Source organism: Panthera leo, chromosome D3 (genome assembly GCF_018350215.1).
Source record: "Panthera leo isolate Ple1 chromosome D3, P.leo_Ple1_pat1.1, whole genome shotgun sequence".
Lineage (NCBI taxonomy): Eukaryota > Metazoa > Chordata > Mammalia > Carnivora > Felidae > Panthera > Panthera leo.
The window spans coordinates 23,161,360-23,176,697 of NC_056690.1; the positions used below are offsets into that span (position 1 = coordinate 23,161,360).

Sequence of the window (15,338 nt, forward strand, 5' to 3'; positions counted from 1 at the left end):
CCCTCCCAGGGCTTCTGCCCCAGAAGAGCCCCCTGCAACGGGAAGGTTGCACAGGCTGCTCAGGAGATTTGGAAACTCCCGGCCCCTGGTCTGCTTCCCTCCTCACTGCACTCCAGTTCTAGATTCTGTGCTGGGTGGTGATGGGCAATGTGGCCCTCAGGCCAGTAGGCCTCTGATGAGGGGGCTCAGAGGGTAGAGAGACTGCAGGGCCACCTCAGATGCCCCATCTTCCATGCGCTTCTGCCCTTCCTGAAAATCCCTGTTGAAGGGGGTCCTGAAGCCAAATCTGGGGGCCTCTGAGTCTCAGGGTCCTCCTCTCTGAAATGGGCAAATTCTTTGGCCCCAGTGGGTACATGGAGGAAGGCTGAGTTTGAGTCTAAGGAGGGTCAGAGAAAGGGACCCCACAGAAGGCCAGAGGCCTTCCCAGGCTTGGCCAGGGAATAGGGCCCAGGAGACCCCAGCCTCACCCCCTCTCCAAGAGGAAGCATTCTGCCCCCATCTCCACCCTGCCCACAGCCCTGGGCAAATGTCAGGGACCACAGTCGGGCTGGCTGTGTGACCCTGGGCACAGGGTGCTCCTTCCTGCCTAAGTGCCCACAGCAGCTACAGGACCCTGTACAAATTCCTCCTAAACTTCCCAGGAGCCCCTGGATGGTGGGAAGAGTGAGTGCTACATTCGGGCCAGGATGGGCAAGGTGGAGGCGGGGCTGGGGGCTGCCCTCAAGAGCCACCACCAGGCCCTCCACAGCCAGGCCACAGCTCCATGCAGGACCCACAGGGTGGGTGGGGTGAGGTTGCCAAATGTCCAGGACCTGAAGTACACGCGGCGGTGGCCCAGGGAGCCGAGTGAGGGAGGGGACTGCAGGCGGTGGCGGGCGCAGAGGGGGCCCCATGCACCGCGTGCGCCTACTTCATGCCGCTGCGCAGCACCTGGTTGGCTGCGATGAGCATGACGCTAATGATGAAGGCGATGGCGAAGGCGCAGATCAGACTCTTGCGCACGCACGTCTGGCGGATCTGCTGGTTGGAGCAGGCTGTGGCCGCCCGCCAGGGAGCACCAGAGAGAGACAGACGGGGACAGCGAAGCATGGAATCAGGAGCCGCCTGCACTTCCGCACACAGGCTTGTCCCATGGGACGCGCAGGGACACAAGGCTTGGGGCTGGCAAGGAGGCCCCCAGCCACCCCCTGTCAACCCCTGGTTCCTCCTCCCCCTGCCCAAGCAGTTGGCCTGCCCATGGGGTACCAGGGGTCGGTCACTCACTCTCCACGTCCACGGGGCACTCCTCAGCTGTGCCCAGGTGGCTTTCCTCCTCCGTCATGATGATGTTCTCGATGTCCTTCATGGACAGGTGCTCACAGAAGGTGTCGTACAGCAGCCGCTTCAGCTCATCCACGGTCAGCTTCTGCATGTCGCACTTGCAGAGGGAAGGAGACGCAGTGCTCTGGCCATTGCCACCACCACAGCTGCCACCCAGAACCTTGCAGCCACACAAGCCCAACAACAGACCTCCAGACTCTGGAGGACTGGAAACCACTCACTCTATTCCTTGAGTCCTCAACCACACCAGCCCCCCCGCCGCCCCCCCCCCAGGGAGCCCATGGCTCTCTGGGAGACAAGACATCCAGTGGATAGAAGCCTGGGATAGTCATTCCCCTTTACAGCATGGCCCTGGCTATTCACTAGCCCCAGTACAGCCCTCCACAGTGTGCACACCCTAGGTCCCAACCAGCCAGTGCATACCTTCCAGAAGACGGTGTCAAAGTCAGTGCCATGAAACTTCTCTGGGATCCCCGAGGTAGAAAGCTTGGGTCCCAGGAGAGTCACAAACTCCTCAAAGTCCACTTGGCCGTCGCCTAGGGCAAGCATAGGTTCAATCAGTGGGCCAGCTTACAACTGGGCTGGGTCCTGGGCCACCTCAGGCAGGTTCCACCTTCTCTGAGCCTTGAGTTATTTTCAGGGACACATAACATCTGCCAAGCTCTGGGCTGATGCTAAACTCACCAAATATGATGAGGCCCCACCTGGTAAAATGGAGATGGAGTGCAGCAGGTGGGCCCAAGTACATAGGAGACCCTCAGAGTTTACTCAGAAACCATGGCTTCCCAGCACCCTGCTTCCTTCCCCCGGCAGGTGTGGGGCCTGACATTCTCCCCACACAGCTCAGGGCACAATCTACCCAGACCACCACCTGCTCTCTAGGTGGATAGGAGGCAGGGCTGGAGGCCCACAGTGAGGACAGGGGGGATGAAAAGAGAGGACTGGACATTACTGGTCTTTTTTACTCGTTTTTCTTTAATAAAATGCCAGGTGGCAAATGCAACTAAATGATTTTTTATTTGGGGTGAGGGGACCTGGGGTATTTAGTATACCCTTTCTACTTTCCTGTATTTCAAAAATCGCTCAGGGGGCACCTGGCCGGCTCAGTTGGTAGAGCATGAGACTCTTGTCTTAGGGTCATGAGTTCGAGCCCCACATTGGGTTCAGAGATCACTCAAATAAAACTTAAAAAAAAAAGAATCTTAAAAAAATTGTTCCGAATACAGAGCAAGAGAGGCAGAGCTTCTGACCTCTGTGCGTGGATATGATTGGGGCCGTCACACTCTGGCCTCTATTCTCTAGGCTGATAAATGGGTCCAGACCTGGCTGCATACTGCTATGGGCTTAGGGGATGCCTGGGAGGGAGAGGCTCAAGGCCTCAGAGGCCCAGGTGAGGGGTGAGGAAACTGAGGCAGGGGGTGATGCTCACCGTCCATGTCCAGCCGCTGGATGATAACTTCCAGCTCCACCTCATTGGGCATGTAGCCCAGGGAGCGCATGGCTGTGCCCAGCTCCTGCTTGGAGATGAAGCCATTGCCATCGCGGTCAAAGACTTTGAAGGCCTCACGGATCTCTGTTGGGGGAGCAGAGCAGGTTGGGACCTCGTCTCTGTCCCCACACCCCCCCCCCTCCCAGGCCCCCAGGATCCCCAAACCCTCAGCCTGACCACGGCATTGAGAATCCACTATGGAGCCTGCAGGTCTGACTGATCAGAGACAAGTGGCAGGTGGTCCAGGAGTCCACCATAGCACTCCCTTCTGGAAGCTCAGGGCAAGCCAAGCTGGGCAGCAAAGCTGTGCCCAGGCCCGTGGCACTGACGAGAGAGGAGAGCGCCCTCAGGGTCTCAGCCTTCGCTTGTCAGGCTCCCACAGCCTCTCAGGGCGTGCTCACGACGACCCCGTGTGGCGGGTAGCATGAGTCCCACAGGGCGGGCTCCTGGGGCCTGGTAGTGGTGGCCTCTGTGAGCTGCCAAAGGCTTCCCTGCCCACCCCTCACTCCTTCCGTCCCCCACACCCCCTCATTCCCATCACATGGCTTCCTCCCTTGGGCTCAGCTTAGAAACTCCAGCCAACACTCCTTAATGGTGCCACGTGGGGCAGCCACCATCTCCGGCTCAGGACTGACAGGCCTGCCAACTCCGTGCAGACTGTCTCCCCAGCCCAAGGTTTGGGGGAAGGCAGACACTGGATAGAGGGGCCACAGCAAGCCCAGGCCTGCTCAGATGTGGGGATTGTCCCTTGCATTGTACAGAAAGGGAGACTGAGGCCGGAGGACCTGGGTGACTCAGGGGTGGAGAGCAATGCCCCACCCGAGTGACCTCGGGTCAAACTCCGTCTCACCCACAGTAAAATGCCCAATAGTGATGTGGGTATGACAAGAGTTTTACCAAAGATGTCTAGGAACTGCTGAGGGGTCCTAACCTCTCTCTGCTCACCTTCATTGTTACTCGGCCCAGGAAGGGCCCTAAAGAGCATTTTCCTTTGGTGGGAGCAGTAATCTCACTCCTCCCACACCCTCTCCGCTCCAGCTCCCTTGTTCAGTTCACCTGCCAGCCTCTTGGCCTTTGCCTGAGCCTTCCCCTAAGACTTCAACAGGCACAATCCTGTCCCTGGGTGTAGGTGTGGGTGTACTTAGAAGCAGAGACAGATGAAAATGCTCCACGCTACAGACCCGTAAACTGAGGCATGGAGAGGCAAAACAGCCAGCCCAGGGTCAGTTTGGAGTTAAGGCTGTTTCTGGTGAGAGCAGAAGTTAGGTTGGCCTAGGCCTGGCCTTAAAGGTCTATGAGCCCCTAAAACTGTGGAATCCTGTGCCACGCAGTTATTCCCAGATCCCACTGGCCCCATTGAAGACTAGGGGCCATGGCAAGGTGGCCATGACCAAACTTTATCAGGTTCTTCCTACTTAGTGTCTGCACCCAAGGCCTGGAGGTTAGACCAGATGGCATGCAGGCCAAGACAAAGACAGCAGGCTACAGTTGAGATGTCTGGGCCCCCAGACCACCCATCCTAGGCTGGGCCTGAGAATCTGGTCGAACCAGGGGCCCCTAAGCCAGAAAGGAGCTGGGATGGGAAATGTGGGCCCAGCCCAGGGATTTCTATAAACCCCGGATTGGAACTCCAGGCCAATTCCCACCTAGGGTTTTCCTGGGCCACTGATGAGGTGGTAAGCTCCTTATCACCAGAGGTATATATGAGCGGACACCCAGAGTCATGGAGGCTGCTGAGGAACTCATATCGCTTGGGAGTCTCTAGGTAGAGATTAAGGCACTGGCCATGCAACCAGTTACACCCTCTGCCACTTTCACCGCCACACACACTTGGGTTTCTGGCCAGCACTGTTGCCCTCCTGACCAAGCCACAGGCTCTGTCCACCCCAGGTGTCCTGAACTCCAGCACTAGGAACCTGTTCAGCCTTGCTAAACACCAGCACTGCTCCACATCCAGGCCTTCGAACATGTGGCTCCTTTTGCCCGGAACTTCTTCTCTTCACCATGGTAAACTCAGACGCATCTCAGGTCCCCAGCATGGACTGCATCACCTCCTTGGTGTCCTCCCCGCCTCCACCACCAGCTGACTCTGGCTTTCTTCTGGGCTCCCACAGACCCTGTTCTTCCCTTGCACTGACCACACTGGATTGTGAATTACGAATGCCATGAGGGCAGGGGCCAGGTCGGTCTTGTTCACAGCTGGGTCCCCATTTCCTGCAACAGTCCCTGTCTGTCGAGCATAAACATCTGCTGACCTAGTGATTTAATGAATGAATGACTGATTTGGAGAACCTACCCATCTGGAGCACACAGAGAAAAGAGCTGAGCAGAAGTTCATGCACCACTTGGTGTGAAGCCATCATTCAGAGCCCATTTACTCCTAGTTTACAAACAATCCTGGTAGGAGTAAGCATTTGCTTTCTGCTCCCCAAGCAGGCAAGAAACATGAGGGAAGACTGAGAATGTTGCTTGTCACCTTGTCCAACCGCCAAGGACCCCACCCCTACCCACCCTATGGGCCACCACTGAAGAGTGGAATCAAGCTGAGGACAGGGTCGAGGGTGCCACCCCCAAGATTTCTGGGTCAGCTGGTTTTAGAAGGAGGAGCCCAGGGTCAAGCACCCCATTTTTCTGGGTCCTCAGTTTCCTCCTCTGTAGACGCCCATTTGGGAGATCACAAGGTGGGATGGCAAAACCCTCAACCCACGGTGGGGCTGCAGTGGGTGCTGGCCCCCTCCCCTGCCATGAGCTGGGGTCCAGGCTGTTCCTCCTACCCTGGCAGGGGCCGGGTATGGCCCCCAGAGCCCATGGCTGCTTCAGTTGGAGCCCCTGACCTTCCTCTGAGAGCTCTGAGGAAACTCACTGAGCTGGACAGGAGACAGTGAACGACAGGTGAATCTTGGGTTATGTGGGCAGGTGACAGACCCTGAGGCATCCCCACAGGTCCCAAGAGGCACCAGCACTCTGTCGGGAAGCTGGAGTCCAGAAAGGGGGCACACACGCTGGAGGTCACTCGCAGAGCAGGGGCAGTGTCTGTCCTCTGCAGCAGCTGCCATTCTCCGCGGCATTGGCCCCACGCCCCACCACTCTGGCGTCCCTGAGTTTCCAGTATGCGCAGAGGCGGCTGCTGGACTTGCAGGGAAGAGGGGCAGGATAGGGGACTCCCCCACCCTCCATACTCTGAATGCCCTATTTGGCCACTGTCGATGCAGGCTCCACTGTCTGAATGAGCAGGCCAAGTGCCAACCTCAGAACTCTGCCCTGGTGGCTGCCTGCCTGTCTGTCTGTCTGTCTCCTTTCTCTTCTCTCTGGCCAGAAAGGGCTGGGCCACGGCCTGCAGCCACCTCACTCCTACCCTCAGGTGCTCAAGTCCGTTGATGCCACTGGGGCCAGCCTCTGTGCTCCTGCAGACCCTGGAGGGCTTTGCTGGGTGTGTATGTCATGGCCAGGATGGTGGTGGAGCGGGATGAAGGGAAAATCTGGAAAGCCTGTGCCTCTTCTCAGGGTCAGACAGGCTGCAGGCCAGTTTGGCCCAGCCACATCTACTCTGCCAACTTCCACCCATGGCTCCCCAGGGTCACAGGCCCCCAGACGCCTTTGTCAGACCTTCAAGGACTCTTCTACCCAGACTTTCCCCAGATCCTGCCTTCCGGACCTGTCCTACTGCACACCATGGGTCCCTGACTCCAGACCTTTCACCCCTCTCTCTACACTCCAGTCTCTGACCCATGCAGGATTCTCCCCACCCCCCCCCACCCCCTCCTTGGCCTCCCCTGCTGCTGCATCTGAACCCGTGAGCCCGCCGCTGCGTGCCAGGTCCCTTGATGAACACCTCCATTTCATCCTCTGTCACCGGCAGCCCAAGGGAGTGGCAATGCCAAGCCCCTTTTACAGATGGAGAAAATGAGGCAAGAAAGGCAAGTGATTGTCCAAGGTCACTCCATGAGTTGATGGTGTAGAGATCTGAACCCAGTGCTGCCCGGCTGGGAAGCCCTCATCTACACCCTGTGCTCTCCACCTCCCTTACTGGTCCCTCTCCCCCTCAGATTAACCGCCCCCTGGATTTCTGCGGCAGGCACATAATGTCTGCAGCATTTCATCCCAAGCTGCTGGGCTCCCTCTTCTCTGCACATGTGGATCCTCCACCGGTGGGTGTCCTCCCAGCAAAGGGCCTGGGTCTTATCCAGACGGCCTTGGGGCAGGAGCACTAATGCAGGACACTGGCAGGGGGGGTGTCACCTTTTCCATCTAGCCCTGGCATTCAAGGACCACTGGGGCCTACAGAGACTTGGTCCCTCAAGAGGGCTTTTGGGTGCCTACAGCCAAGACAGAGGTCAGTCACGGAGGACTTTTTGCCCTCATCTACAGCTGCTCACAGGCTCGGAAGTAGGCTGGGGCCACCCAGGCATCTGCTTGTTCCACGACCTCCACTTGACCACCCCAAGGAGGGCCCTGCCCTTCAGATGCCCCCTGCCAGGATCCCTCTGCTCCTCAGGGCCCAGGAGAAGGGGACAGGAGAGAAGCAAGGAGTGCGTTTGGTGTTGCTGGTGACTAACGCTGCTGGGTTCCTGCCAGTGTGTCTGCCAGGCGGCCCAAGGGGAGCCTGCGGCCTCCTTGCCCCTGCACTGCCCTCCCTATGCCCGCTCACCCCTGCAACCCAGCCTCTGCTTGGCTTCTTAGAGGGTCTGCACCCCAGGGCTGGGAGATCAAGAGAGGAGAGACCCCGTGAGACATGGTGGGGTGCTGGAAACAAGGGTAGGGAATGAGGTGGAAGCTGCCAGGATTTGGGGGGGACAATGCTGACCCCTGCCCAAGTGGCCAGCAGGAGGGTATGGAGGAAGACCCATGGAGGCAGACACTGGCAGAGGGTCGGGGTGGCTCAGGGCAGGAGGAGACAATGGTGGGGAAGTGACGGCCTCTGCCCAATCCCCTGCCCTCTTGGTCCTCATCATACCTCTTCCTTTTCCCAGGCCCTGGGCAGACAGGGAAGACACCTGGGCTTTGGGGTTCGAGGCTAGAGACCCAGCAGTATCACTCATCTATCTGTTCTGCTCACATCAGACACCAGACCCCATCTCCGTGGCTCTGACAGCCTCTGGTGGCTTTCAGGGGACTTGAGAGGAGCAGGTGGCTCATAGCCTATGGTGCAGTGTGGTTTTGGGGGGGTGGGGGTAGCTACCTTTTTCTCTTGATCTTCCCCTCACCCAGTCTGACTCCCTTGAGATCTACCCTCTCTAGGGCTTAGGAATGAGGGAGGACCTCTCTCCATGCCTTCCCCTGTGCTCCCATCATCATCCCTGACTGCACTGGTGTCTCAGATACACCCCCTTAAGCCCTGATGAACACCAGATCTCAGAGATCCCTGGACCCAAGATAACCAAAGGGAGGCCCGGCCTCTGGGTGATCTCAGCCCTTTACCCAACAGCAGACAAGTAGATCCTAGGGGTCCAGGACTCCCATCAGCCCAGAACCCCCACTCCACACCAAATAGGACCCTAGGAGGCCTGGGAGAAGGGAAGACTGAACACCTGCCCCCAGCCCAGGAGGGAAAGAGCTTACAGGCCCCAGGGGGCTCACTGCTCCCCCAGAATCTTTGGTCCAGGGATTCCAGCCCCTGACCTCTGCTCAGATCTGGCCTAGACCCTGCTTTTAAGGTCCCCCATTCATGTTGAGAGACAGAGAGACTCTGGGGGGCTAGATTTGGGTCCCAGCCTCTGCCTTTCCCTTCCAGGCTTGGTTATCAAGACCAAGCCGCCCAATCTGGCCACTTGTTGTCGCCACCACCTCCTGGGCCGCCCTCCCGGCGCTCTGGGCTGGGGGTCCCTGCAGGGCTGTGGGGAAGGGGCTAAGGCCGCAGGAGGAACTGGGGACAGCCCCGCAGGCGTTAAGAGCAGGGCAGTCGCCCTCTCCCCTTCTCCGGCTGCCCGAGCAGATTGGATTTTAAAAGCGACACGAGCGGAATGTCAATTCGAGCGCAGAGCCGCGGGCGGGCGCCGCGGAGGGGATCAGGATGCGGGTGCTCCGGCCGGGCCCGCGCGGGGGACACAGCTCGGACCCCCACCCAAACCGCCGCGTTGCCGCACCGTCACCGCGGACTGCGCGGCCCCGTGACCCCGCTGCGGGGCTCAGCAAGTTTCCGCAGCGCGGGGGACCGTGCGGACAGGGGCTGGGCCGCCCCTCAGCCTTGGCAACCCCCACCGCGGCACCCAGAGGTGTGAGTTGGTCCTGACTCCCCACGCAGCTGCTCGCTGGAGCGCCCACCTGGCAGCCGGCACCTGAGGACGGCCCCCCCACCCCCTGCGCCCCGAGTCCGCGCTTCACCTGGGCGCACAGGTAGGAGGGCGAGCGGGCGGGGGTCCCGGCGGGGCACTCACCCTCCAGTTCGTCCTCAGGGATGTCCACGGGGCGCTGCTCCGACAGCAGGTTGGGCACGGTGTAGATGCCCCGGTACATCAACGCCGCCGTCACCGGGTGGAACGGCATCTTGGAGGCTCCGCGCCCGCCCGCCCGCCGCAAACTTTGAGGTCGGGGCTCATGGGCCGGCGGCGGCCCCGGGGGCGGCTGGAGCGGGCGCGGCGCGCGGTTGCGGAGTGCGGCCCGGCGGCAGCAGCGGTGGCGAGGCGGGGGGCGCCCCTCCGGGGGCCTAGCGCCCCCGCGCCCCGGGCCACCGGTCCATGCCGCCCCCTCCCTCGTCCGGCTCCCGGCCGGGGCCCCGCAGGGGCGGCGGGGGCGGCGCCGTTCGGGCCTCTCCGCTCTGGTCGCCGAGCGCTGCTCCCGCCGCGCCCGCTCCTCGGTGCCCCGCGCACTCCGCGCTGCTCGCCGCCCGCTAGTCCGCTCGCCGGCGCGGCCGCCCGGCCCGCCGCTCCGGCTCTCGCCGCCTCCCGTGCTCGCTTGCTCGCTCGCTCTGTGCCGCGCTGGCTGCGCTCCCCGCCTCCCCCGCCCGCCCGCCGCCCGCCCCCTCTGCGCTCTCCACCCCCCCTCCCGCCCCTTCCCGCCGCCGGCCCCTGCGCGGTCGTCCCTAGCCCGCCGCTGCTCCTTCTCTCCTTAGCCCCAGGTTCCCCTTTCCCCCTGCGGAGGATCACTGTCCCTCGCCCAGAGTCCGCAGCTACCAAGACCAAGGTGGGGGTGGGGCCCTTCCTTCCTGCCCCTTGGCCCGCCCCCACCCCCCACGAACAGAACAGGGAACTGAGGACCAGAAGAGACCTGACAGAGAGGTGAGATGGGCCCCAGATGCCTGGGTCCTGGAGGAGAATCATACAGTATTGGTGTCAGGAGGGGCTCCAAGATGGGGAAACTGAGGCTGAGAAAGAAGGGCGTTGACCAAGGTCATAAGGCTCAGGCAGCAGGCAGAAGCTTGGGACGGATCTGGGACAAGCTACCTTGCCCTGTGGCTGAGACTTGGCAGCTGACCTTGCCCTCCACAATAGAGCCCCAGTCCTGGCTCCTTTCCAAGTTCCCACTACTCTGCCTGGGGAGCTGCCAAGGGTTTGTCTGTCTTATGCCTCTCCCCACCCCCAACCCAGGGCACTGAGGGACAGAGAGGTGGCTGGGTGCCTGTAGGGACTGGTGTGAGTTCACGTGGCTGGTTAGACTTAAGGTGTGTGCAAGGCTCACCCAGGCCCCAAGGCATGTGTGCGCAGCAGGGTGAGGCGTCAGGTGTTTGTGGGAGCAGTATGTGTGTGCTTATATCTGTTATCCAGGAGGTGTGTTCATGTGTTTTTGAGTCCACATGCAGATGGATACATGTTGGGAGTGTGTATGGAAATCTGTGTGTGCCAAGGTTGTGAGCTGGTGGGGGAGGGGAGGGCAGGAGCTTCTGAGCAGGAGCCCATGGGCGGGTTGGGGGTGGTGTACAGGCCCATGGGCTAGGAGTGGCATGGGCATGTGTGCACAGATGTGTGTGTGTGTGTGTGTGTGTGTGTGTGTGTGTGTGTGTATATATATATATATATATATATATATATATATATATATATATATATAGGGGTTGACCTTCTGGACTCTCCATGGCCCCAGCTGCAGGACCAGCCCCTGGAGGCCCCATTGGAACCACCTTCAATCAGCCAACAGCCCCAGTGGGAAAGCTGACTGCCATAGCCCTGCCCTGCCCTGCCCTGCCCTTCCCAAGCTGATTACATTTTTCTGTTTGTTTCTGCTTTTGTAGTTGATTAATCACAGCCCTATCTTGGGGCCTGAGGAAAGGGGGCTCAGGGAGAGATGCCAGCCCTGGCCGAGCTGGGCTGGGCCAGGCCTGGGCCCCAGCACTTCTCAGGCACGGCTCTGGAGGGGGATCCCAACAGCGTCCACAACCTACAGAGGAACCAGGAAAGACCCCAGCTATTTGTCTCCCCAGCCTCTATGGATCAGCTGGGTGCCCATTAGAACTGTAGGCCGGAGGTGTGAGAGGCCCCAGAAAAGCACCACTCCAAAACCCTCCTCATCCACCTGTCTCCTGGTCGGACAGTCCACCATCGAGCTGAGTGTTTTGAGCTCCCTTGGGTCTTCCAATGCAGCAGAGGAGTGGGGAAGAAAGCACCCAGAACTCAGAGCCAGGCAGACCTGTGGCTCCTGCATCTACCACCTCCTCACTATCATAGGACCTTAGTCCCCTCTTGTAACCTCTTAGGGCCTTGGCTTTCCCTTTGGGAAGTGAGAGTGGCGATGCCACCTCCCAGGCAGTGGCGAGGATGAAGTGAAGTAACATATGAGTCTGCCAGTGCATCCCTGTACCTCTTGGGAGTTTCCTATTAGCATGAAAATTCCCCCAAGGAATATGAATTAATAATAATTATAGCTGCTATGTATTGATTGAGAGCATGAGCTATAGCAGCTCTCTCTTTCCGTGTTTACTGAGTGGCCAGGCTGCACCAGCCCAGGCCAACCAGTTCTAAATCAGGACCCCTGTGCCAAGGGAGACTGGGCCGGTGCTTGCTAAGGGGCTGATGGGAAGCCCAGCTCCCACTGGCGTCTGGAGAGGCTGCTACAGAGCATGTTTGCGCTCGCTTGACAGAGGGGTAGCTCCTGCTGCATCCCCTGTAGCTCCCAGCCTTGTTGCCCAGGCAGAGAATTTTCAAAGGACAAGGCAGAAACAATCTGCGAGTAAATTAAGCAAAAATCAAGTGAATGGGCCTACCTAATACAGCCAGGCCCTGTAGGTCCGTGCTGAGGGAGGGCACGGGTGTCCACGGAGACACAGGCCTCCCTCCAGTCTGTGGCCAAGGGATCAGGTTATACATCCTGTGACTGGGCTGTTCCCTGGAGCAGGCTCCCACCAGGTCAAAGGGACAGGACCCAATGGGAGTTGACAGCCTCAAGGTCACAGTACACCCCACTGCTTAGGCCATCCCTGGCACCCCTGTCCCTGGTGATTCAGGCCAGTCCCTGTCTATCTCCTGATGCAAAGCCATAGCCCACAGGGATGACTGTGGGCTTAGGGGACTTCCACGTGCCACCAGCTACACCTGCTCTCCCTTCTCTATCTGCCCATGGGTACCTGGGCTGTGCATATAACCTGCATGGCATCCCCCAAACCTCTGAAAGCAGTTTGGCCTTGCCCTCATTCATGGCTGAGGGCACCCCTGCTTAGGGAACTAAAGGGACCAGGTTGGGTCATGTATCATTGTGAGGCAGCACTGGGGTTGGGGTAAGGGTAAGGGCTTCAGGAGCCAAGCTCTGGGTCATTCTGGTCTCAGCCTTCTAGGCTCAGAGGAATGTTGCTTCCTCTGGGAACCATCGTAGACCTCTGCAGCCCCCTACCTTGGACCACTGGGCATTTCAGCCACTGGGCAGCCCCTGGGTGCTAGCTAGGTCCTGTAAGCAAGTGAGGCCAGAAGTTGGAACACGAGAGGGTGTTGCTTATACCTGGAGCTCACAGAGCAAGCACCAGAGAACTGAGCAGCATGGTTGAGGTGGCAGCTCACTGTCTGGCGAAGGGCAGTGGAGGGGGTGGGGGTGGTGCCTTTTTTGCAGAGGAAGGGCATGAAAGCAACTTGGAAAGTCTCAGACGTGGGGTGGGTGAGGCAGTGCCATGAGCTCTGCATGGATAACCCAGAGCCGGGCATGTGCCTTTGGGTGGCTACACTCTCTGAGCCTCGGCTTACTCACCTGTTAAATAGGAGCAGGTCTAGCCTCCAGAATGAACACTTAGATCCTGCATGTGAAGTGTTTGGTGCACAGAACATGGTATCTCTTACTATGAGTGAAGGGAACTCCAGGAGGAAAAGCCAGGGTAAGCAAAACTCAGAAGTGTGAGAGGACCATCTTCAGCTCTGGAGGGCAAGCTCTGAGTCTGTATCTCCTGGATCTAGTGCCTGGCGCAGGGCTGGGCTGGGCTTGGGAAATTGGCAGGGGCTGGATGAATGTCTGCTGGATGAATGAATGACAGGATGAATGAATGAATGAATGATCGCCCACCAACCCACCCGCCCTTCGGCGTTGCAGCCCCGTCCTCTCCTCTGCACATCACAGGGGAGCAGATGGCATGATTGCAGGGTGTGAATTATGTCTGTCGCTCCCCCATCTGGGGAAGGTAATGCCGCCATCACAGTACACTCCCTGGGGTGCCTTTGGGAGACTCAACTCGTGGGCCCCTCCGGAGAGGGGTCTCCACATCCACAGACTTTGCCCACTAGTCCTTAGCTCAGGGTGCTGGAGACACTGGGAGAGGTTAACCACCTGTGACTCTGGGAGAATCCACCAGGTGGCAGGGAGGAAGGGGAGAGAAATGGAGACCACTCTGTCCAGAAGCTGGGTGCCTCCCTCCTGGAGACTGGAACCCTCTCATCTCAAAACCAGCAGGCTTGCCACCCTCCCTGGCTGGAAACCACTCCTTGGAGGCCAGCATTCTCTTGCCACCCACATTCAGCACCAGGGAGAGCTCCTGGCAGAGCCCAGGGTCCAGCCACGTAGGGTGCAGTTGTGGGGGGATGGAGAGCCCGGCAAGACAGTAAATGAACCCATAGTCCAGAAGAGGATATCAAAGTGGAGGGAGAGCAAGTGTCAAACTCAAGGTCAACTCAGGACCGCTAACCACAGCCCTGTACAAATTGGGGGGCGTGCGGGGGAAGGCAAGGAGGTGCTGAGGGGAAGGGAGTGTCCAGGGAGGGCAGAGGCTCTGGCCTCTGCTCCTTGGCTAGGGAACAATATTGTTCCAAGAATCCGCTGGGGACAGTGTCTGGAGGTGAATAAAATATTCATCGTCTAGGCAAACTCACACAGTCACTTGATGAATAATGGAATTTATAGACTTGCAGAGGCTGACCCAGCTGGGCCGGCATCTAGAGGCTCCTGTCTGCTCTAATCCTGCCCTGCCACGGGCACCCCCTCTAAACCTTCAGATGCCTAGCTCCTGCAAGTGACAGGGGCAGACAGGACAGAGCAGGAGACAGAGTCCAGCAGGGGGACACAGGGCAAAGGGGACAGGTCCTTGAATTTATTGCTCCTTGAGAAGTGATTTGGTGATGGAAAAAGAGCACTGGACTCAGAATCCAGTGTGGCTGGGATGAATCCTACTACTGTTGTTAGTTCTATGTCCTGAGTATGTCAGTTATGCCTCAGTTTTCTCCCCTGTGAAATGGGGGTTGATGCAGCCATCACACGACCAAAGTTGCTGAGATGTGATGAGATGAAGAAAGTGACAGTGCTTGGTGCCTCTGTCCCTGGAACACACAGGTGGCCCTGTGCTGAAACATGTTGCTGAAAGGCTGGACCTTTAGAGCCTCTCTCTCTGGACCCCAGACTCCCCTGAGCCCAGGAGGGGTCTAGAAGGCAGAGAGAGGCATGGCCACAGAAGTAGAGAAGCTTCTAGTCCTCAGGGCAAGGTTTGATGTCAATAAGTGCAAAAACCCAGCCAAGGAGAGACAGACACGGGCACTCACCCAGGCCCTCCTACCCCAAAGAGTCTGCTCCCACTGGGCTGGGCATGAGCCTGGGCAAGGGTATTTTTAAAATGCTCCCAAGAGCTTCCAAGGTGTAGCCAGGATTAGAATCCCTATTCCAGGGGCAGAAGGCTGGTGGGGGAAACAGTCTGGGCAGGGGTAAGAGGAACATGGGGATATCCCACCCAGGAAATGACAGAGATCTCTGTCCCTTGTCCCCTTTGGGCCTTGGTCTCCCCTTCTGAGAAGTGGGAGCCTATGCCCAGCATATGACCAGGCTGCTGTCTGGGAGTGGGATCATGGGTACCTCTGGCCCAGCCCCTGCTCCAGTCCTACTTCCTGAGTGACAGCTGTGGCAGCTGGCAGGAGACAAGGCGCGAGCCAGCTCCTAATTGCTCTGGGCTCCCAGATCCCTGCCTCAGTCTGTTGCCTCTGATGAGACATTCGACTGACCTGCCCAGGGCGGCTGCTTCCCCCAGAAGAGGCCCTGTCTCTGGCTGGTCCGGGCATTATGCGGGTGGGGGGGAAGCTGCCTCTCCTTGCAAGGTCTTACCACATCTGGAGCAGGGTGAGGCTGGGACCCTGCAATCCCCCTTGGGCCTGCCTCCTCTTCTCTGCATCTCTGTGTGTAACATAAAGAACTGTGTGTAATT

At 58.9% G+C, this 15,338-nt stretch overlaps 1 protein-coding gene across 1 annotated transcript; it reads right to left on the reverse strand.

Annotated features, from left to right (window-relative positions):
- Positions 1 to 835: 835 nt before the first annotated feature.
- CABP7 (calcium binding protein 7) lies at positions 836 to 9,292 on the reverse strand. Its single transcript, XM_042910894.1, has 5 exons — positions 9,184 to 9,292; positions 2,750 to 2,893; positions 1,744 to 1,856; positions 1,264 to 1,417; positions 836 to 1,034 (listed from the first exon to the last, which is right to left on the reverse strand). Exons 1-5 carry the CDS (start codon positions 9,290 to 9,292, stop codon positions 907 to 909), a joined length of 648 nt encoding a protein of 215 aa, XP_042766828.1. The 3' UTR covers positions 836 to 906.
- Between the last annotated feature and the right edge of the window lie 6,046 nt (positions 9,293 to 15,338).

What these genes read in the sequence shown, in the direction of transcription:
- CABP7 (XM_042910894.1), bottom strand. Translation starts at nt 9,292, where the DNA reads ATGCCGTTCCACCCGGTGACGGCGGCGTTGATGTACCGGGGCATCTAC. An exon ending in CCCTGAGGACGAACTGGAGG is followed by an intron (nt 2,894 to 9,183) that starts GTGAGTGCCCCG and finishes CTCCCCCAACAG; the next exon opens with AGATCCGTGAGGCCTTCAAA. An exon ending in GTGCCCCGTGGACGTGGAGA is followed by an intron (nt 1,035 to 1,263) that starts GTGAGTGACCGA and finishes GGGCGGCCACAG; the next exon opens with CCTGCTCCAACCAGCAGATC.